The sequence below is a fragment of the Wasmannia auropunctata genome, unplaced genomic scaffold (genome assembly GCF_000956235.1).
Source record: "Wasmannia auropunctata unplaced genomic scaffold, wasmannia.A_1.0 LD336085.1, whole genome shotgun sequence".
Taxonomy (NCBI): Eukaryota; Metazoa; Arthropoda; class Insecta; order Hymenoptera; family Formicidae; genus Wasmannia; species Wasmannia auropunctata.
The window spans coordinates 1561031-1584347 of record NW_012026805.1 but is presented as its reverse complement, the minus strand read 5'-3'; the positions used below and the strand labels follow the sequence as shown (position 1 = coordinate 1584347).

General features: G+C 39.4%; 1 protein-coding gene and 1 long non-coding RNA gene across 7 annotated transcripts in view; one reads left to right on the top strand and one right to left on the bottom strand.

The window, feature by feature from the left end:
* Window positions 1-23089, top strand: part of LOC105448462 (protein diaphanous) — a 26012-nt gene extending 2923 nt beyond the window's left edge. For 2 of the 5 annotated variants that reach the window (XM_011687019.1, XM_011687018.1), the window contains 12 exons: window positions 12263-12445; window positions 12879-13177; window positions 14570-14879; window positions 15236-15582; window positions 15725-16010; window positions 16124-16471; window positions 16589-16731; window positions 16807-17074; window positions 17166-17405; window positions 17973-18227; window positions 18343-18507; window positions 18590-20971. In XM_011687019.1, coding sequence (XP_011685321.1) covers window positions 12263-12445; window positions 12879-13177; window positions 14570-14879; window positions 15236-15582; window positions 15725-16010; window positions 16124-16471; window positions 16589-16731; window positions 16807-17074; window positions 17166-17405; window positions 17973-18227; window positions 18343-18507; window positions 18590-20005 — 4260 coding nt within the window. In that variant the 3' untranslated portion in view covers window positions 20006-20971. Of the gene's footprint in view, window positions 1-8579; window positions 8973-12262; window positions 12446-12878; window positions 13178-14569; window positions 14880-15235; window positions 15583-15724; window positions 16011-16123; window positions 16472-16588; window positions 16732-16806; window positions 17075-17165; window positions 17406-17972; window positions 18228-18342; window positions 18508-18589; window positions 20972-21265; window positions 21348-21926 lie in introns of those variants that run through there. The other 3 variants (XM_011687021.1, XM_011687020.1, XM_011687022.1) reach the window with 3 other exon arrangements.
* On the bottom strand, window positions 21601-21988 carry LOC105448463. Of its 2 annotated transcripts, none has more exons than XR_974247.1 (2): window positions 21905-21988; window positions 21601-21813 (listed from the first exon to the last, which is right to left on the bottom strand). It is a non-coding gene; the product is annotated as an uncharacterized LOC105448463 (long non-coding RNA). The 2 variants fall into 2 exon arrangements; XR_974246.1 differs by having other exon boundaries at window positions 21883-21969.
* Window positions 23090-23317: the final 228 nt, after the last annotated feature.

Here is a 23317-nt window from a genome sequence, read left to right as displayed (position 1 = left end):
GACTTTCCAACAAAATTATTTTGATTATTGAACAAAAATTATTTTCTTATCTGGATCCAGCAAAATTGTTCTTTCCGTGAGAAAGAGAGAGAGAGAGAGAGAGATAGGATAGGGAAAAAAAAGAAGGAAGTAACGCCGCGTGTAACTTTTCGCGCAACATGATAAAACCTGCAGTATAGGAATTCCCGTGGCGAGATATGCCGCCATACGTGGGCATGTACGCCGAGTTTCCTGTTGTGTTATCGTATTTGTCACCGTTTGTGTGTATCACCGTAGCGAAAACATTTAAAACACTACTATTTGCGTCGAGCGAGCCGTCGTCCTACTTTTGTAAGTGCCATGCTTTTTATTACTTCTACATCTAGTTTTTGCTAATTTTATTTCTCGCTCAAAATAATGTTCCGAGAGTACGCCCATTGTTCCTTCCACCTCGATAAGCAAACATTCCCGTACGATTTAAAACTCGATAATCTTGATATCGAAATCGCTATCGCGGTGAATCTATCCCGTTCGCAGCGGTTACTCAGACTCTCGCGGAAACGCGTGAATGCAACGGAAAATTTCACCTCGTTAATATCGTTCGGTGAAGTTAAAATAAATTACGTGCTCGCGCCCGTTTCTTAGAGCGCATGAAATTCGTTAGCGGCGCATCTGTGTGTGCATTGTTATTGAAATAGCGCTTTGCGAATTTTATTCGCGGGCTCCGCGCTCCGCGATAAAAAGTTTCAGTTTCCGTGAAAAGGTTGGGAACCGCTGGTTTGTGGCTTTAACGCAATCCTCAGTAAAGAACGATATACGCTCGATGATACGCACATCACACACCCGTACGCGCGATATCATCGACCTTAGATGCGACACAAATTCGAGTCGTTTAGCTTGCAATTTACGTGCATGTAAAGACTATCGTGTAAATTTTCGATTTCACGCCGCGATTAGGATTGTTAATTTTATTGTTAACGTTACACTGAGAGAAAAGTGCTTGGCTATTTGCGACTATAATTGTATGATAAAACATAGTTAGAAGATCCTCCATTTTTATAATTTTTTTTTTATACAATGTCAGTAGTATAATTATATTTATAATTCTACTTAAAAAAATATACAGCTGGCCTCGAAAATAATTAAAAATTATAATATTCAATTATGATATTTGCAACCATTTTTTTCTTTCGCAGCTTCGTATTTGTGACTCTAATTGTATATGATAAAATAATACGGTAAAATATGGTTAGAAGCTCTATTTTTATAGTTATGACTATTATAATATAATAATAATAATAATTATGTATGTTAATAATAATTATATATATTTTAAAAATTAAAAAATACCTATAGTTTGCACCGAAAATGATTATAAATTATAGTTAAATTATAATATTTGCAATCATTTTTTTTCTTTCGATGCAGCTTCGTATAACATTCTTTTCTTGCGCATTCAGTTCACGTTGAAAGCCTCTGAGTGCAAAAACCGGGTAACTGCACCTTTCGATACATGGTAGTTACGTATAGCGTTTAGTGTTCAGTGAATAGTGACAACGATTGATGCAACATAGCCAGACACGTACAGATGACTTGCATATAGTGCGCAGAGCAAACTGCATTTTTCTACATACCAATTTTCACCAATAAAATCCTAGCTACACATCCTCGATACAATTAACCGCTTTCTATAAATTGAAACGTGTCGTGTGCACGTCTTTTTGCGGCCACTTTTATTTGGCACCATGGAGCGACACGTGAAATATTTTACGGAGCGTAAGGCGGTTTGCCAATACATTGATTTCTATTCGCAGTCACTTTTTTTTTTAAATTCTAATTTGCATGCCACGCAGTCTCGAGGAGATACCACGTGAAAATGAAACCAACGAGATATCCAATTCTTTTTTACGCGCGCATACGCGTAATTCTATAGCTTCGCGCTATCATACGTACCAGAAGCCAGCTACGCTTCTTCAAAATCTGACAAGACGCGTTTTAGCGTTAAGCGTGCGTGGAGAATAGATGCGGAGGTGCTAAACCGGTATGCGTCTCACGCGGAGACAAAGGCGCACCTCTCAGACGCGCGAAGCGATCATCTTCTCGGCAACGCAGGCGCGTGTAGGTCGAAGAAGAAGAAGAAGAAAAAAAAGGAAGAGAATCAGCTCGCGTTCGGCCTCCGCGACTCCGCGTGCGTGCCCGTCGGAATTTCGCGTGACACCGTTTCGGTCTCTCTGTCTCTCTTTCACGTTCTCGCGCGGCAGAAGGCCGCTCGCGCGGATTGCTGGCGTCATCGCCCGATCGCTTCGCGGCGGAGTGAGATCATCCTCGGGGCCGCTCGTATCTTTTTCTTCCGGCTGTTAATCGGGAACGATTGGACGCCGCCGATTAACGCGTCAAACGTGTTAACACGTATAAAGTACGGCGCGTCGCCGAGAGGATTTTTTTTCCCACTGCAAGCGCGCGCCCGAGCGCGCTCGTCAACGCGGCGGCGCGGCGGCGCGGGCGGCGCCGATTGAACAGGTGGCCGTTTAACGCTCCCCCCCTCGTATATGTGGAGCGTTACATAACACGACGCCGCACGCCGCCGAAATGCAGCGGCAGCGGCATTTTGAGCATGCCGGAAGAATTTGCAGAACTCACGCGAGGTTCCTTCTTTTTTTTTTTTTTCATTTCTCGCCATCATTTTTCACTTCGCCAAGACTCGTGTGCCTCGGCGTGCAATTCGTATATATAGTTCCGCACATGCCATTTACGACGGTATTAATGCTCTTTTCTCATGGCAGTTACATTGTAATACGTATATTTGTTCTGCGTGTATGTAAAATATACAACGCGTTCCTATACGACAGGACATGTAAACAACATGTAAAAACAGATGTAACGCGAGAGGAGCCGGATATCTAATTACGAGATTAAAATGGTTAGCCAATCATCTGGTTGATTGGAGCGTTCGCTGCTCGTCGCGATAAACGCGCGCGGGGATTCTGCAGAAGGCAGACATTCCTTAATGCCAAGGATGAAAAAGGCAAAACGCTGCTTTTTTTTTACAATACTAACGTCCATTTACGGACTGCCGCGTGCACACGTGTACTGTGGCGTCTGAGGACGTCTCTTGTCGAATTCGTGTCAAGTCTATATACGCGAGCATGATCGCGGTTCAGGGGGAATCGAGAGAACGTGTGTATATATTAATCGACGCGAGAGGCAGAAGTTGTATGTCAATGTCGAGAATCATCACTGAACATAAATCCCCAAAGTACTTAACGTAATATACATCAAACAGCTGATACAGATATATAAAATTTCTCTATCCGAAATCGTAACAAGCATGAAGCGTTAAATCTACACTAGAAAATTAATAAGTCGTTGTTATAATTTTTACAAGATAAGAAGCTGAAGTGAATAAATTGTTCTAATCTTGGCATTTACAAAATACAGTTCGAAGTAATTAATATAGTAATCAATTAATATATTAAGATTATTAAAATTATTATAAATAAGTAAATTATAAAACATTGCAAAATACAATTGTTACAACTATAATATTGTACGGAGTAGAATGTCATTTCGTTGCTGCTTGTATCTTCTTTAATAATCAGACATGAAGTATTTCCGATTTTGCTATTCACGGTACTTAATTGCTACGGTAAAGCGGGACATCGAAATATTAAAGTCGTCTTTAAAATCTCTGAAAAAGGCGTAAGTCGCCTTATAATAGCCGCACTGTTCGTCAAAACATTCGATCGGCACGTGTGCCTTTTTTTTTATCGGAACTTGCGGGACCTTGTCTATTCGGAGCCGTGACGTAGTCGCGGTTCAGGCACATTCTGCGATACGTAAGGATCCGCATGATTCACGACGGCGATCTATCCTTTTGGTCGGGGTCAACTGCATGATCGGCGTGAAAGGAGGCGGGAAGTGTGGGCAGACGCTATTGAATAATTTGAAAGCGGAGCCTAATACATGAAGAGGAGAAGATGATATAATCGGAAGGAGATAAATAAAATCTCCTTGAGTTATATGAATTTCTTTTCGGACGTCCAGACGATTTCGGAAGCGGGAGTTAATTTTGAGAGTAAATGAAGTTGCAAGGTCGAAGCAAAACATCCTGTCCTCGCGGACGAAAATATTGTGACAAGATGGTCCGCGAGTTCATTTTCTTTGAGTATGGAATTTGCCTGTCAAAACAGTAGAGCCCGAAAAACACACAGTCGTACTAAGGGTCGGGGATGTCTTCTTATTGAAAGCATGACATCAGCTGCGCAAGAATAACCTACCGTCTGGGATTATAACTCTCAGGAGCGGGGAAAATAAAGGAGAAAGTTTCTTGCAAGAGTTTATGTCCGAGGAGTGCTTGATCTCTCTCTTCCGTCGATAGAACTGTCATTGTTCGACGCGGCGAACCTATCATCTTGACGCGGAAATTTGACTTGGAGAGAAAACGAACTGTAGAAATCAAGGCTAATTAGTTTCTTCGCGAGTAATCAATCGTAACAGTATTTACTACCTGAAAAAATCCGCGAAACCTGGAATTTTCAGAAGATTTTTTACCCTCGAAAATCGGAGATGAGAATTTTATTGGCCAGGAAAATTTTTGGAATATTACTTTCAAATTCTGTCTCTTTCTGAAAACATTGTTTCTTTGATCATTTTTTCTTGATAATGCAAAGCTTCAACAATGTCGATTAGCAATTAGTGTGGTATGTACTATGTACAGTCACATCGGTTGCGACACTTTCTTTTTTATAGATTTCAAAACGCACTAATATTTTGCAAATGCGAACCACGATTGGTGTTATACTGTCTGTAGACTAAATATAGTACATCGTGGTTCGCATTTGCAAAATATTAGTTATCTATAAAATATATATTATGTACATACATTAAATGTATATTAGAAACCTATAAAAAAAAGTGTCACAACCGATGTGTCCACGACTGTACATCTCCGCGTATATTCTCCTGTGTTGCGCGAGTTTTTATTTAAAAATCGACAGAAGACAATACACAGCGAAAGATAGTAACTCACTGATATTATATTGTGATGAGCTTTATACCATACTACAGGTTTTGCTGTTCCAGTTGTAAAAACGAATAGATATAACTTTATTGAAGCATAAAAAAGTAGAATTTACATACATGAATGAAAAAAATAAAACGGATGGCACCTCAAAATGGTAAAGCATCAGTAATCATGTTGCTTACGAGCCTAAATTTTAATATGATACAATTAAAATATGAAAGAGTAGGATTTGTTAATGACAATAATAAAAAAAAAGCGATCAAAAACGAGCAAAAGCAGGATGTTTCTTACTCTTTTTATTTTAATTGTATCATATTAAGATTTAAGCTCGTAAGTAGCAACATCCTGTTTTTGTTCGTTTTTTACTGTTTTTCTTTTTATTATTACATTGCAATTAATGATCCTTACTCTTTTTTATTTTAATTGTATTATGTTAATAAGGTTTAGGCTTGTAAGTAGTATTGCTGATACCTTATCTTTTTGAGGTGCTATCCATTTTTCTTTTCATTGCTATATATCCTGTTTTACTTGTTTTTGATCGTTTTCTTTTTTATTATTGCATGATGTAATTAATATACAAAAAATACAACTAATATAAAAATATGATGTAGAAAAACGGAAAGATAATTGTAGAGACTTAATTGATAAATGACGATAGTAATTGATAATTCGTTGACGTAAAAATAACAGAGTTTATGAAAGTCATTAAAGTGTAGAAAACGATGTATGCATGATAAGACAAGCTTCAAAATGTGAAGCAATGTACAAGAAAGCAGCTGTTCTGAAGTAGTTCTCGTGGAATACTCTCCTGCTAATTTATAATATATAGTTTATAGAATACAGTTTGCGTTGCTTGTATTCCAATATATTTTAATGTTGTATTAAAATTTATTTAATCTTATTTGGAACTATTGAAAAAAAACCACTTGAAAAATTCGTGAATTTTTCTACAGGATTTCAATAAACACTTTGGAATGTAAAATCGAATTGCACAATTAGAAGCTTAAATTATCCGTAAAAGTAGAGTCTCGATTGAAATATTAATAAAATAACACGGTATGATAACTATTTAACGCACATCATGTATTAGCGTTTATCATGTATAAAGATCGCACGCAAGAAATACGAGGGGCTATTACGTCTGCTGATCCTAATCCTCTTTGGCGCGCGCAATTTGCACGCGGCTTATTCCCGTCGTTGGCCGACATCGGTCCGATGCGATACGCGTGAAAGAGCGGCTCTCGAATCTGGCACATCTCTTTACGAATCTCGGATCCTGCGTGAGCCCGTGTTCGTTGATAAGCGGTCAGCGAACGTGGAGAAGACACGGTTCCGCGATACGGGCGTACCGCAAGTGAGTGCGTACGCGCCGGGACGCGCCGCGCCGCGCCGTGCCGTGCCGACGCGATCTCCTCTCCTTTTGGTTTCTTTAATTCCACGACGGTGCCGTTATGTTAATCTTACGTTACGGCCTAACTGTACCGAGGCTGTATAACCCGCGCGCCTGTGGGCGCACCTTCACGCGCGAGCGACGCGCCGGAATAACGCCGGCGTAACGAGTCATCGATCACCCATTACGAAATCGCGATAGCGGCTCGCCGAAATTCGGCACACGACAAATTGCCTGCGGATCCTTTCCTTTATTTTCTTCTTCTTCTTCTCTTTTGAAGAATTTCGTTTATTCGTTGCGACCATGCAATTACGGTTGAATGCACTCAAGATGCATTCCCGTTTAGGAATTTCCTTCAGGCTCTTTTATCCACGATTTTGTCTCTCAATTTAATATTGATTTTTTTTATGTAAAATATTTTTTGAATTATTTTTGAGTATAGCAATTGATTACAAAGTTAGCAACATTGACTTCAAATTAAGCACAAATAGAAAATAGCACATATTAATAATTTTAAGTGTAAATTTTATCTTTGATTTTTTTACATTGTTTTAATCTTAATAGTTAATTTTTTACAAAGATATTTATTTTTAAATGTTGGACAATTGAAGAAAAGTGAACTTAAGTCAAATACCTGCTAAGAAAAATTGATTGCAGAGACTTGACAGGAATCGCGGTAGGCGAAAGAAAATTTGTGAAACTTGAGACACTTCGAGTTGTGCGGAAATACATAGTGTAGAATACGTCATGAGCGTGAAGGCATGAGCTGTGACGGTAATCTTTCGCGAATGATCAAAGAAGTTTTGTCGTCTGGATTAGGATACCGAGCAAACTTTCTATACAGTTGCGGCAATTTCGCGTCGCGAATCGTTTCGTCGCGTCGGATTAATCGTGAATGTGTCACTACGAGCGTCGCTTGTGCGAAAGATAATCTTTTTTTTTACACAACGATCGTGCGAAAATTTACGAAAATGAATAAAGTACAAAGAATTATTCGTTTATTCTTTAAATCGAATGACAAAGTAAGATCTTATTTATGTAATTTATATAGAGATTAGAGGACAATTGACATTAATTACAGATGAAATGTTTGCAGTGATGGCCGTATATCTTACGAGGTTTCGAGAAAAATAAGGGATTGAAATTTTATATAACTAGCGTAACTAGTATATGTGATTACGCGGCTCCGACATATTAATTACGCTAATTAATGGAAGAAAGTGGTTGCGTGAGCCGCGTTCCACGCATAGCGTTTAATATACAAGGAAATACTGTGCGGTCAGTTTGCCTTATCACTTTTCGTGAGTTGTGCCATTATCGTGCCGAATCATCAGATAATAATTTAATAAATGGTCTCGCCCGAGCGCTAACTCGTAGCGCTAACTCACGGCTCGAGATCGGAGCGACGACGACGTACGGGAGGGATAGGGAGAGAGGGATGGGTATACGATCGCGAGAATCGCGAGCGTCGTGGACCCGACGATAATCGCCAGTCAGTTTGTTGCCGTTCCTCCGTGAGCGCGGTTCACGCTCTCGCGGGATCTCCTTTCTTCCCTCCCCCGTTCGTTATTCGGAATCTCTCCGTCGTCGGCCGTATCCGCGGGTGTGCGCGACGGTGTGGGAAAGTCGTTATCGTGTGAATTCCTGGGATAAAAGGAACGGCAGCGATAATTGTTTGGTGAACACGATATTGAGCGCTTGCAATTTATCGCCATACGCGAGTTCTACAGTCGTCGATAAGAATCGCGTCCTTAATAACTTTTCCGCGGATGTATATCTTTGTTTGTCCGTAATGTATCTACGGATTGTAATGATTCACGTTATACCAGCCATTACTATAGTCAGATAATATTACATTCTTTATATGTTATTAACGTGCTCTAATTGATTATTTGTTCGATAAAACGAGGAAGTATTTATTCTTTGAACTCTCTCTCCGGGATTCTGTGATTTTGGCGGTTTAATCTAACGTTATACAATTAATCTAACGTCAGATAGTTTTCATCTGTCACGACAATCATTTATCGAGCTGTGCCGTTCTGCCCACGTTTAATTTGCCCCGCTAATTCAAACGACGTATCAGTTACATACGTACACACGCGTGCACGCATCCATTTTTTCCCCCCCGCATGACTCGCTGAAACGTCGATCGTTTTGTCTCACCGCGAGCGGCTGAATTATAATTCCGACCGTCCGCGAATGCGAATGCATGGATACGGTGCTGCACGGTCGTAGACGCCAGTGCGGAAACGTCAGCCGGTGTTTCCGCCGAGAGGGAACAACGCGCGAGGTGTCTCGAGGCTGGCTGCTGCGCGAATGCTCTGACGACAGCAGCTTCTGCCGGGGCTGGAAGAGCCATTTCTTTTTTCATCTCGACGTCCTCGAGGACGCGTCGTTAAAAAAGTCGCGAGAAACGCGTGAATAAGTGTCGCGTGTGGGTTACGCCTAAAAATAAAGGTGCGTCCGTCACTACAACGTTCGGAATCGGCTTGGACGCGCGTGTCCGATGTGAGTCACTCGTCGAAGAATTAATCGTCCTCGAAGTGTCATCGCGAACGTGTCGCAATGATTACGGACTGGGTAAGCTTTTACTGACCTTTAATTGGAAAAAATTGTTTATTTTATTAATCCCTGCCTTTCGACTCTTTGGATGGCTCTTCCAGTTTTTATAGTTTTTTCTAACTTATACCTATTAGCATACTTGAAACACAAATATAAAATATAATTTATACATCTTTAATTCTAATTTAAATTACAACTCGTATAACATATGAAGTATAAAATATAGAATATAAAAAACACAAAGCTTACACAAATAAATAAGTAAGATAACCAGATATTAAAATAAAAAAAAATTATAATTACTATCGTCTATTGTACATATTCATTATAATTTTATAATACTTGAAACATGTATAATAGACGATAGTAATTATAATTTTTCTCTATTTTAATATCTATTATCTTACTTCATCTATTATATATTTAATACCTTAAACTTAAATTTAAAAAACATAAATTTATACATTACTACTCTTTATACTTCTGACTTCGAATCAAAATCTAATTCGTTGATCTCCGTACTTCTATAAGCTAATACAGTATTTTAACAAAACTAATTCGCTTTTTTTCTATACGACCCTTTTGTTCTCTTTCCTTCGCTTTTTTCTTTAGGCTAGCGATTATGACGCTACTTTTTTTTCCCTAGGATGAGAAAGTGAAAATTTTCTTTATTACAAAAATTTTCACTTTTCACAGTTCCGCCTTATGGAAAAAGTAACATGATCGCTAGGAGATCCTGATTTCCTTTACTCTCTTTCCACCTTTTTCTTTTCTTCTAGCCTCTGATCTGTCCTTTTCATTATTTAATTAGAAAATATTAACAGTTTTCACAACTGCGTATAAATAGCTTTTGTATCAAATTAAAAGTTAAAAGCGATCCACCGCTCGTTTATCTTCGTCTATCAATGAAAAACAACTTTAATCTGAGATATGTTTAACTGCGTTAGAAGAAAAGAAAAAAAATAATTAAAATTAATAAGGAGGCTCTTGACATGCCTTGACAGCATTATTCGCTTAGTGGTTTAAGTTTTTGCGCAATAGCAGTGGCTATTAGTCAGCAATTAATTCCGTTGTTTGAAGTCGCTCTGTCATCCTGCGGTTACGTGCTATTTTCTATTGTCAAATGAAAATTACGACTTTTGCATCCGCGGAATCGATGTCGTCATTAATATTTGTAATCGCTGCAGGGCTCGCCAAATATTCTACGGAGTTTTCGCAACGCGAAAACGTACCGTAAATATAGGACGTCGAGATCCCACGTCGACGTGCGACTCATTATTACTTTAATAATAAAAGTTTTTTTGTTTCTCGTAAGTAACGCGAGAAACATTAGCGTTTACCGTAACTGCGAGGAACGCTACCTAGACTGTCTAATGATAGTCTACGCGATCGTCGTTATTCTGCTGTATTACCCAACGTTTCGGAACAGCCGAAGAATCTATAATGACAGTAATTAATTTCGCGCGCGCGCGCGCACACGCGCTATTTCGTATCACGTCCTGCCTGGCTCATTACGATTCGTAGCCTCCGGTCGCGCCGATCGGGGTCCCAAATTTCGGAGCGGTCTAAGCCTTCGGAATTCGGTTTTAACCGGAGCGGTCAAAAGAGACGACACGTGGCAAACCTCCTCTCGCGGTCGATCGCTTCGATCTCTTCCGCAATAACGTTGCGCCGGTGCTATTGAAATGCGTTGCGTATCGCGTAAACGCGTGTCCAGTTATCTCGCGGTAAGCCGACGGAATATAATTGCTTCCAGAGCTCCCATGCTCCGGAGAATCGCGCGATTTCGCGTCATTCCGGAAAAATATGACGTGCCGCCGAGCGCAGCACGTCGCGCTATAAAGCCACGAGCGAACCGCATGATGTAAGTTCCGCGCGGCGGACTTATATCATCGTAAAACGCGAACTCGTTTTTCCGTTGCCGCGAAGGAAAATATTTACAGTGGGCCTCAGGTATCGGAATGCAGTTTTATCGGAACGATCGCTCGCGCGCGCGCGCACACGCGGCCGCGATCGAATTTTTGCGCTCGATTCCGAGGCCGGACCTCTTTGGATTCGTGTCAACGTTACCCTTTCGCGGCTCTCGTGATTGCTTTCGTTGATCCTGAGAGAGCTCCCGGGAGAGCTCCCGGTAGACAGGTCTTCGTGATCCCAAGGCTCGATTCCCGCGTATTCCGCATAAGATATCTGTTCCCACAGATAAAAATTGTTAGATCTTCAATGGACGCGCGCTCTGAAGTTTCTACGTTCTATAAACCTTGTTTTTTTTATATCGAAGTTTTCATCTTATTATCCGAACGCGAGTTTATTGTTGTACGAAGAAATCCGAATATTATATGCAGCGCTCTAGAAAATCAGTATAGTGAAAGCGATGTTTCTTCCACGAGGACAGTTTTTTCCTTTTTCGAATTAGAAGCGCGGATTGATCATGATGCCATGTAATATTAAAATCGCCGATGGTATCTCATTATACACTGCCGAAGGTGTCAATTTGATAATTTTCTGTTTTTGTTTTTAATGATTAGTGAAAAGTTGTGTTTTGATATTACTTGTATAAGAATTATTTGTGAATGAATTATTTTATATATTTTTTAATATTCTGTAACAGGATGTTTACTACTTGAAAAAACCTCGAAAATCTGGATTTTCAGATTTTATTTTTATCTTCGAAAATTAAGGATTTTCCTGAAATTTTTTTGGCTCTTTGGAAAATTTTTAGAATTTCACTTTTAAATTTAAGTTTTGTCTCTTTCCGAAAACATTAGTCCTTTAATTATTTTATCTTGATAATACAAAATGTCGACAATTGATTAGCAAGGATGGTATACACATTCATGTATTATATTTACGTGTCTCGCGAATGTTTATAAAAATAATTAAGATGACAATAAAAGACAATATTCAAAAGAAAAGAATAGCTCACTGATACTATTACTATATTGTAGCAAGCCTTCCCTGTACTATACTAGGTTTCTAATTGTAGAAAATGATAGATGTCTTGTGGAATTCCTGCTTTCTACTAATTTTCAATATATAGTTTGCGTTGCTTGCACTCTGATTTATTTCAAAGTTGCATTAAAATATTTTCTAATCTTACTGGAATTTTGAATAAAAATACCTGGAAAATTTGAGAATTCTCAGAATTTTTTACAAGATTTCAGTAAACATCCTGTGTTATAAATGCTATATAATATTAAAAAAAAGTATCTTATTAGAACGGGACCAAAATGGCACTATCGGCGTTTTTAGTGATAACGAATTAATTTCTGACAAATAAATTGAAATGTGTGCTGAAATTATTGTTGCAGTTGGACACATGGTTCGGCCGGCCGAAGAAGTCCGTGCGCGGAGGCGGGCAGCGCGGCTATTCGGGCAGCAACACCATGCCCAGGCCGCACTCCGGCGACGATATCAACGAGATCGAGCAACAGCGTTGCATCATCGAGAGGATGGATGAGGAGACGGTGAACGATAGATTCGAGGAAATGCTGGTACGTATAACGCACGTCGCACACATGTCTTACATGTATTCCGCTAGACATCTTTTTTCCGTGGTAGCGCCGATGAAAACATGCAGTCGAGTCTTCATCTCCTCGCTTTATACATTTCGCATTGATAAGATGCATATAAGCAGTCGCTCAGTAATTGTTAAATAATGAGGCATCATTGGCACTTGCGGGGAGCACACTGTCAGCGTTATTGTGTCATCTTTTATCTTTGTTTTATGTTTAATAAACGATAAAGATAGAATGACAATAACACAGCGCTGAAAAGCACTTCCCAGACGTGCCTCATGTGTCTCGATATTCGTCTCTCGAATAAATTCTGCCATAAGCATTATGCAAGACTGGAAGTAATAATTAAGTAAAGAAAGATTAAGGACATTTTGAAAGAGTAGAAAATCGTCACCATCTTTCTGTTCAGGCCAATATGAATCTAACGGAGGAGAAGAAGGAACCGTTGCGCCAGCAGTCGGAGTCGAAGAAGAAGGAGATGCTGGTGTTGCACTACAAGGGCAGCATACAGGAGAACCGATCGAAATTCGACAAGCCGGCGGACTACATACAGTACCTGGCGCAGCCCGACTTGAGCGTCAACAAGATCTACAACTGTATCGAGTCCCTCAGAATCGCGCTTACCAACAATCCGCTCAGCTGGGTGCAGGAGTTCGGCACCAAGGGCCTCAAGCAGGTTCTGGCCACTCTCAATGAGTGTTACCGAAAGTAAGTGAACGTTAGCTCTCGTATAGTGGCGTTTCATCTACAATGAGACTTAAGACTTAAGATTTAAGAAAATTGACCAATCACAATCGATTATTCATCTTACGTGAGAAGAATAATCGATTGTGATTGGTCAATTTTCTTAAATCTTAAGTCTTAAGTCTCATTGTAGACGCCCCTTTATGGTGGTGTCCCATAGCGTTTAGGCCGGCTCTTGAATGCACAACTTATTCTAACATTGGTATTGTTCTCTATTCCAGTGCCTTCATATATTACGATAGGTAATTCACGTAAAAGTACTATTCGCTTGAATGTCGTTTTGCGATGATATTTATTACGTTGAATATTTTTTAACCGCTTACGTTATTATATGAACAAAGTTCTTTTTGCTGCAGTATAACAATACAAACAGTTTAATTTACAGTTTAAGAGATTTCCACGTACTTGCGAAAGAATTTAATTTAAGGGGTCTCACTACCCCTGAGGTCTTAAAATGATACCTAAGTTTGGCATTTTTGTGGATAAATACATAACTTTATTTAAAAGCTGTTTAGAGGACATTGTATATATATATATATATATATATATATATATATATATAAGAAACTAAAGAAATATTAAAAAAATTTTTTTATGTACAAAGTGGTGGCGTAATGGCTTACTTGCGGAATCTATTTTTTATGTTTTTTTCAAATTGGTATACAGGATTCCAGGCATACGGTTTGATCTTGAACAAAACACAAAGAATTTTCATTATCTGCATATTAAAGACTCTATAGAAGTACGTGGGGATTTTTAAAAATATTGATTTTTCTCGAAATGGCACCTATTTTTACGAAAAGTTCGTATTTTTGTGAATACAAGTCTTTCGTAAAATAGCTGTCATTTTGAAAAAAATCAATATTTTGAAAAATCCCTACGTACTTCTCTAGTCTTTAATATGTAGATAATGAAAATTCTTTATGTTTTGTTCAAGATCAAATCGTGTGCCTGGAATCCTATACACCGATAGAAAAAAAGGAATTCCGCAGTGTAGACCAGTGCGCCGCCATTTTGGACATAAGAAAAATAAAAAAAATATTTTTTTGATTTCTTATATATGTACAATAATGTTCTCTAAGCAGATTTTAAATAAAGTTTATCTATTTAGCCACAAAAAATTCTAAACTTAAGGTATCATTTTAAAACCACAAGGATGGTGGGCCCCTTAAGAATTACTTTATTTGCGCTGTTCAGTTTATAGCAAGATATTCTTAATTTTTACTTAATTATTACTCTTCAGTTTTGCATGATGCTTATGGCAGTATTTATTACGAGACCCATGCTGCTTATGACAGAATTTATTACGAGTTACTCGTGTTACTCTTTATTAATGAGTATTTTGTTTTTCCTCAGTGACAACCGTTACGAGCGGATACAATACGAATGTATTCGCTGTTTAAAAGCTATCATGAACAATACCGTTGGTATAAAGGAGATGTTGGCCCATCACGAGGCCCTTACCATCGTGGCCAGGTCATTGGAGCCGACGAAACCGTCCGTAATGTCCGAGGCTGTAAAGTTACTCGGTGCGGTGTGCCTCATATCCAGCGACAGTCACAAAAAGGTTTTAGACGCGGTCACTATGAACGGCGAGTTCAAAGGCCGCGAAAGATTTCTGCCAATCGTACAAGGTTTGATGAATAAGAAGAATGAAAATTTAAGGGTACGTTGTGTTTTCGCTTATTTCATTATTTATCTTTCACTAGAAACTTGTGTGTTTTAATTATTAAATGTTTTCTGCGGCAAAATCAAATGAGAGAAACGTAATCTTACTAGAAATACTTTTCTGTACGTATAGTTGAAATGTAATAATTTCAAATTCATTGTATTATTAAATTAATATACAATATTTGTATAAATCAAGTAAAATAACAAAGTTTATTTAACGACGATATCGTAATATATCATCTTAAAAATCTTTAACGAGTTATCACGTGGCTCTTTATATAGTGAAAAGCCTAAACAATTAATTTGATGTAAAAACATCTCTTTTACCTTTACATCATTTTTATGCTGCAGGTAGTGTGCCTTCAACTCATAAATTCGATAATATCATCCGCGGAGGATCTAGATTTTCGCTTACATCTTAGGAACGAGGTAATGCGAGTAGGTCTAGCCGATATTCTCGAAATGTTAGAGAAAGATGAGTCGGAAGACTTGGCGACGCATTTGAAGATCTTCAATGATCACAAAGAGGAGGATTACGAGGAGTTTGTACAGAGATTTGACAACGTGCGATTAGAATTGGACGACGTTAACGATTGCTTCGAAGTAGTTAAAAATATGGTGATGGATACTTCCGCCGAGCCATACTTTCTATCTATACTTCAACATCTCTTATTTATTCGAGATGATGCCCTGGTCCGGTAAGTACATACGTTTATACGATCGCATTTACTTTTACTACCGCGATTTGATCAACGAGTAATTAATATGCAAATTCGTTTATATCCCACCTAATTATAATTAACTTTTTATTTACTTATATTTTATTTTCTTATTTTTTAGACCGGCATATTATAAATTGATTGAGGAGTGTATATCGCAAATTGTGTTGCATCGTTCAGGCTGTGATCCGGATTTCAGCGCGACAAAGCGCTTCCAGATTGACGTACAACCGTTGATCGATACCCTAGTCGAGAAGTCACGGGCCGAGGAAGAACGCCGATTGGTGGAGGTGACGCAAAAGTTAGAGGAAGCTATAGCCAGTAGGCAGGAAGCCGAAGCGAAACTTCAGCATGCGGAAAACAAGATCAAAGAACTGGAGCAAGGAACGGGGAAGCCTGGTGGTCCCGTAAGTATACATGTGGTAGATCTATACTGAATTAAATTTTTTTTTAAAAGACCCATGCATTCCCGTAAATAATTGAATAATCTTAAAAACATTTCGTTTCATTTTATGTACAGAGGTCTGCGGTATGTCCACCTCCGCCACCTATGCCCGGAATGGGCGGCGGACCACCGCCGCCGCCGCCTCCTCCTCCTCTTCCTGGCGGTGGTGGCCCACCTCCACCACCGATGCCTGGAATGATGTGTCCACCTCCACCGCCTATGCCCGGCTCGAAAGGACCTCCACCTCCACCTATGCCCGGAATGGGAGGAGGACCTCCACCACCACCTATGCCGGGAATGGGCCCTCCGCCGCCACCTATGGGATCTCCACTGCCCCCAGCGATACAAGTTTTACCTCATGGACTGAAACCGAAGAAGAAGTGGGAAGTGGACGGCCCATTGAAAAGAGCAAATTGGAAAGCGGTGTGTTTAATCTGCTTATATTTGATTGAATCGTTATTGATTTGAATATTAATTATTTCTTAAGATAATACGTATTTTTTACTATATAACTTAAAAATTTTTTTAACTGATTTTTAGATCTTGCCTCACAAATTGACGGAAAAGTCATTCTGGATGAAAGTACAAGAAGACAGATTAGCTAGCCCGGAAATATTGGATGGTCTTGCTCAGAAATTCGCATCGAAACCGAGCGGGAGAAAAATGGACGACGTAGTTGATAAGTAAATTTCATTTTAACAATTATCATTTTTATATCATGTATACAGGATATTGATAAATCCTTTTCGTACACGTAGATCAGCCCCAACGAAAAAAGTAAAGGATCTCAAAGTTTTGGACGGCAAGACGGCTCAAAATATATTGATACTTCTCAATGGGACGCTGAAGCACATGCCTTACGTGGAAGTGAAAAGATGTTTATTTAGATGCGAAGGACCAGTTATTTCTGACAATATATTACAGGGGTTAATTCAATATTTACCACCGCCGGATCAATTGTCAAAGTTACAAATGTACAAAGATCAGTATGATGACTTGACTGAGGCGGAACAGTTTTGTGTTACGGTAATCTTTTTTTTCTACAATTCATTTATATTATTATTTTACCTCAATTTGTATGATAAACATCATACGTTTGTTAATTTGTATGTTACAGATATCCATGATAAAAAGGTTACTGCCCAGATTGAGATCGTTGAGCTTTATGCTGCGATACGAGGAGTTGGTGCAGGATATAAAACCCGACATAGTGGCGGCTACAGCGGCATGTGAAGAAGTGAAGAGTAGCAAAAAGTTTGCACGGATTCTCGAATTAATATTGCTACTCGGAAACTATATGAATTCCGGTTCCAAGAATGGTCAAGCGTTCGGATTCGAGATTAGTTTTCTTACAAAGGTTTGTTGTGCAGTATACCGAGTGTCCGGTATCGATCTCACATCACCCCTTGCAGGCAAATTGAGTAAGTTAAACTGAGTAGGAAAATTCTATATCGTTTTGCAATAGTTAACGAGAAATTAATTTCTGAAGATTTGTGAATCAACCTGCATTTCTTCACGATTCGGCGACAATGGACAGTCCAGCATTTACGATTTATTTCTTGGAGAGTAGCGTGACGGTGGGAGAAATGCTCTATAAAATAGCTATGTACGAGCGGCACATTGTTGTTTACAGTGTGCTTCTCTTGGGTCTTGCGATGTGGCTAACGATGTAAATAGTGGCCGTCTACTAATCAAATCGCGCGAATTCGCAGATCTTCAGAAATTAACTTCTCTATTATATTTATTTTTCCAACTCTCTAGAATTAATCTCTATTTTGTTAATATTGCGAGAATTGCAAAATGGACTTTTCTCAGTTTAACCTGCCCTATTCACCCACGAGAAGTGTGGTCAACCGGACACCTTGTATATATAACGCGGATTGCTTATTATCTTTCTTGTTTCACGATGTACATTTCTTTTTAGCTGACCAGTACTAAAGACATCGATAACAAGCAAACTCTTATGCATTACTTGGTGAATACGATAGAGAGAAAGTTCCCGGAATGTCTCAGCTTCGTTGAGGAACTGGCACACGTGGATCGCGCCAGTCGCGTGTCTTTAGAGAACGTTCAGAGAACATTACGTCAAATGGAGACCAATATTCGTAATCTCGAGCAGGATCTCACGAACGCCAAAGTTCCGCAGTGCGACGAGGACCTATTTATAAATGTCATGAAAGTATCCTTTACTAGTATCTTAGTTAAATTAGATTTTAATAACAATTTATCCACAACATCTGTGGATCACGCGTTGATCAGACAATTGGTATTTCCTTGACGAAGCCACTTTACAGCCGTTCGCCAAGAAAGCTAGGGAATCTTACGAGGTTCTGCAGAATATGTTCAAAAATATGGACTCTCTGTACACGGACATCTCAGAATTCTTCTCCTTCGACAAGCAGAAGTACACCATAGAGGAATTCTTCGGCGATATCAAGACGTTCAAAGACGATTTCTTGGTAAATACGCGCTTGTCGGGCTGCGCCGACGCCGCAGTCTAGCCAATCGCTGTCTAACGCGGTTCTTATATTCTCACCGTAGCAATCGCAGAGGGAGATCATAAAGCTGAAGGAGGGCGAGGAGAAACAGAGGCGGGCGAGGGAGGCGCGCGAGAAAGCGGAAGCGGAAAAGGCGGCGCGGGCCGCGCGTAAGCGCGCATTAGTCGATATGAACGCGCACGAGACGCAGGAGGGTGTCATGGACAGTCTGATGGAAGCGCTGCAGACTGGATCGGCCTTCAGTCGACCGGACCAACGGCGCAAGCGACAAACCCGCGTGGCTGGTGGTAAGTTGTATAGGACATACATCGGGCGACAGATGATGAAGAAGGACCAGGCAACTCAAGCATATATATTTAATAAGGCTTTAAACAAATCGACTAAGCTAATGCACGAAAATCTAACCCCGACTGAAATCGTGCGACACAATGTACTCCCGAACAGGATTGTGGCTGAGATACGCACGGCGGGCAATTCAACGAGCTACCTTACGCCGGAGGAGAATCAAGAGATGTACAAGCGAATGCTGATAGACGAGGCCAAAAAGACGCCTAGGCAGACCAAGTACTCGTCCAGAGTCACGTTCTTTCAGAAAAAGAAACTGTGCAGCCGTTGCAATCGCGTGTATTACACGGCGATGCCGGTGCTCGATGAGACGCCGAAGAGGGACATTTTGCTAAAAACGTTCAGAAACTTGGAGTCCAGATGCGTTAGGACTGACGAATGGGACTCGAGCCCGCTAGTCGGCCAAGAGGACTCCGTTAATCGAGCGTGTATACTCAGTCCGGTTAAGCAGAGGCGCGTCGTGGTCAGCAAGATACGCAAGAGAAACAGCATTGTACGCCGCACCATATCCAATCGCAAGCGTATACGCGCGGGCAATACACCCGCGAAGTGCCGCAGTCAGCGCGCTTACTTGCAAAGTCCACCGAGCATGAGCACCACTATGCCACCGATCGCCGACGCGCCGGCCGTGGATTCTGTAAATGAAAATATGTCGAAATCGATCGACGGCCTTTACACTAAGATACTCAAACCGGCGTTCACCTCGATGAAGCTCTTGAGATCGAAGAATTTCGAAAATCTGACACGATATGATGAAAATCAAAACGTACTGGTTTTGAAGAACTCGGGATTATCAAACTCGAGCGTATCCACACAGTTTTCGAGTAGCGAGCAGATAATTAAAACGCAATCGCCGCTGATGACAGAGATCAGTGGTGTTATGTTACTGTCGGAAAACAGCCCGATGCACCTTATAGAGCCGAACTCTATTCGTGTCGCTGCAAAGGGTGTAAATGCGTCCGCACCCTCTGGACAACGCGCGAACGCATACAAGCAATTCGCTCTGGAAACAGGCAATCCAGATGCAAAAAGTAACAACAAATTGAGAAAACTGAAGGATGGCTCGTGGAAGAAGAAATGGAAGTTTTGGCAAACGCCGATAAATACTATTTAATGGAATTATATGCTGCCTTAGCGTTCATACAAAACTGAAAATGAAAAGGCTGACGAGAGAAAATCTTTTTAATATATATAATTTTTTAATTCTATCGATGCGAAGAAATTTGTTCTAAAAAGCGTTAGGAGGCTCGAAAAGTCATCTGATTTTCCCATCCAAAGAGAGCGACATTCTCATGTTGAAAGCATGTCGTACGTGTTGCAATATTTTTTACGATTAACATGGTATAATTCCGCGAAATTATATTTTTAGAATAAATGTAAGATCAATTTACTTTGCCCTAGCCGTGTTAATGTGAATTAATAATTTTTTACGCTTTTTTATTTATTTTGAGAATAGTAAGACTCGAGTATAATTTCGATGTGTATCAATACATTAAAATTTTACCTGCGGCTTTGTAATTACATTAATACATTTACGTGCCATACAAACTATTCAAGACTGGTAATTGTAATATTTGTGATTTGTGAAGAATCTGAGTTTGCAAATATTTTCATTAAGCATATAAATTTTACATGTTTTAATTAATATTCAAATTCTTTAGGCAAACAAGAACGAATATTTGTAATAGAAAGTCTTGAATTTTATGTATTTGACGCACGCAAATATATTCTATTGATTACTGCAGAAATTACGATAACGCAATAATAAAATAGAAAAATCAAACTACGCTTCTGTCGTTCCGATGACTTGTATATTTAGATTATTAAGTTATTCAATGAAATGTGAGGTGAATATGTAATTTCACAATTTTTTCTGATACTGATGATATTATAATGTGATATTAAAGCAAATTTTTGTTTGTTTTCTCGTTGCTTTGAAAAAAATTTAATTTCTTATTTTTATATGTATTTTCGTTCTGGCTTAAAATTTTAAATGTGACAAAGCAATTGAGTTTTTGATAAAACATGTACCAAAGACTGTTTTGTATAAAGACATATATAAATATTTATAATTAAATGCAATAACGAGTCACTCGCTTGTCTTAATCTTGTTCTCCTTGATATGTTCAGTGTTTTGTGAATTGTACCGTTTAACACAGGAGTAACACTCCCGGAATGTCGGTATATGAATTATGTATAAAATGATGTTCCGTTCCTGTTTCCATGTGGTAATTATCGAGAAAACAAACGTCTAACTCTCTTAATAAAAAGCGCATAAATTCTTTCGAAAATACGTTCCACTGGTACAAATCCTATTACTCTCCAACAACATCAGACCTGCTGTAACGAGTTCAATTCTGTTTTAATTTTGCAGCGGAAAGGAGGGCGCAACTAAATAGGAGTCGATCGCGTACTGGATTAGTCGGAACTGGCTTGCTAGGGAGAGAACTTTCGACGTAAGTATTGCCGTATTAAATCGCAAATGGAATGCGCGAGAACGAGACACGCTCGAATGGAACTCCGGGTCTCTTACCTGTGCATATTATTACACGCACGTTACGAATATGTAACGCTCGCGCAACGTTTCCGGAAAACGGATAACGATCGCCGCCAATTTAATTTCTGAGTTTTGCTCGCCTTTTACGAACAATTTGCTCGCTTACCGGAAAATAACGTAACGACCGTATATAGGAACATCTAATTTTAAGATTTCGCTTAGTTATGTCCATATATTTCTTTCTTGTATACACGGATACTTCATTTTTCACACTTTCGCGAAAAATAGATAACGGTCCGTACAGTAATTTTTTAATGAGGTAACAACGAGAAAATTAGATCATTCCTTTCTGAAATTATTAAGCGCTACAATTGACTTCTTACGTACTTCCTATCTAATTGCTCGTCTCTGTTGACACTAGGCTTCTAAAAAAAAAAAACTATATATATATATATATATATATATATATATATATGTATAATACACACACATACCATGGTACGTCTATCACCTCACCTCAACCCAATTGTTGTTGCAGAGAGCTTTTAAGTTCGGCTTAACCTACCGGAATACATCCTGTTTCCGTCCTAAACTCGTTGCTGTGATGATTTTACACGCATCGTATTGGAACAAATGGTGAGCGGTGAAAGAGAGAGAGAGGGAGCATCATACGGTACGGTAAATCGATATCCGAGAGAGGAGGAGAGGAAGAGGGAGAGGAGGAAGAAGAGCGGGATTCCACGTCGATGATCCTCCGGCCTAGATCGAATTTTTGCGATTTCGAACTGAGTAACAGAGTCTTCCTATAACGTTAGTTAGATATTCGGTTTGTAGGTATTTTGTACTTGTACAAATATATGTATAGTTAACGGATTTGTATAACGGAACGATATATTTGCGTTGATACTCTCGGTAAGGTGAGCGCGGAAATTTTGCGTGTTTCCGTGAACGATCATCAGTCGATGATGACGCGAGAAGGAATTCATCACCAGCAAAACGCATTTGTAAATACGCATAAGGTAAGTGCTGGTGACGAATTGGCGAGTCGTTTGAGGCTGCTCGTGCAGTTTTTCTCTCGTCGCGCGCTCCATGCATTTTCACGCGCCGCTGTCTCGGATGTCAATCGGACGGTGGACGCTTCGCATTTATTTATATACGTGACTGTAAATATATTTCATCTCGAGAACCCGTAGATGTATATGTATACGTAGATGCTGCGATACTCGAAATTATTACATTACGAGATGCATTTGTAAAAATTATATCCACTTCGGGAACAAGTGACTTTTCGGTTACAAAGCGATTAACGAAAATACCCTTTTGGTCCTTTTTCTTTTTTTTTTCTTTTTTTTTTTTAGCGAAAACGCGTCTCATCGAATGCACGAAAAATGTACGATGCGACGAGGAGAGATTCGTAATTATCGCTTATTTCGACGTTACGAAATGGAGACGGTAATAGTAATTTATCGTAATGACTCCGTCGCTAGTTCGATAAAACTACCGCAAAGCGTGCGTAACTCGACGTTTACATCACCCGTTGTGCTCATTTAATTCTCAATAAGAATATTAAATACAGTGATAGTATATTCGAAACACTTCGTTGTATAAAAGAAGGATTTGTACACCAAATTGACGCACATTTTTGCGGCATATTTTTAATAATGGCTTTACCTCGTCTAATATATCTTTTTAGAAAAAAAAGGCTCTTGCATTTGCATTTTTTACAGCGGAAGCATTTCACTATGTAACGGCATTAGTTTATTAGGATGCAAAAAGAACTGAAATTACTCTTAAGGGAAACGGCTTATTCGACGTAAACGTTCGCCGTTTTGTGATAATTAACGAGCCCGATAACAGGCTCGCGACATTCGAATCGATTTCAACAGCGGTGAAAGAAACTCAGGGAGAGAGAGAGAGAGAGAGAGAGAG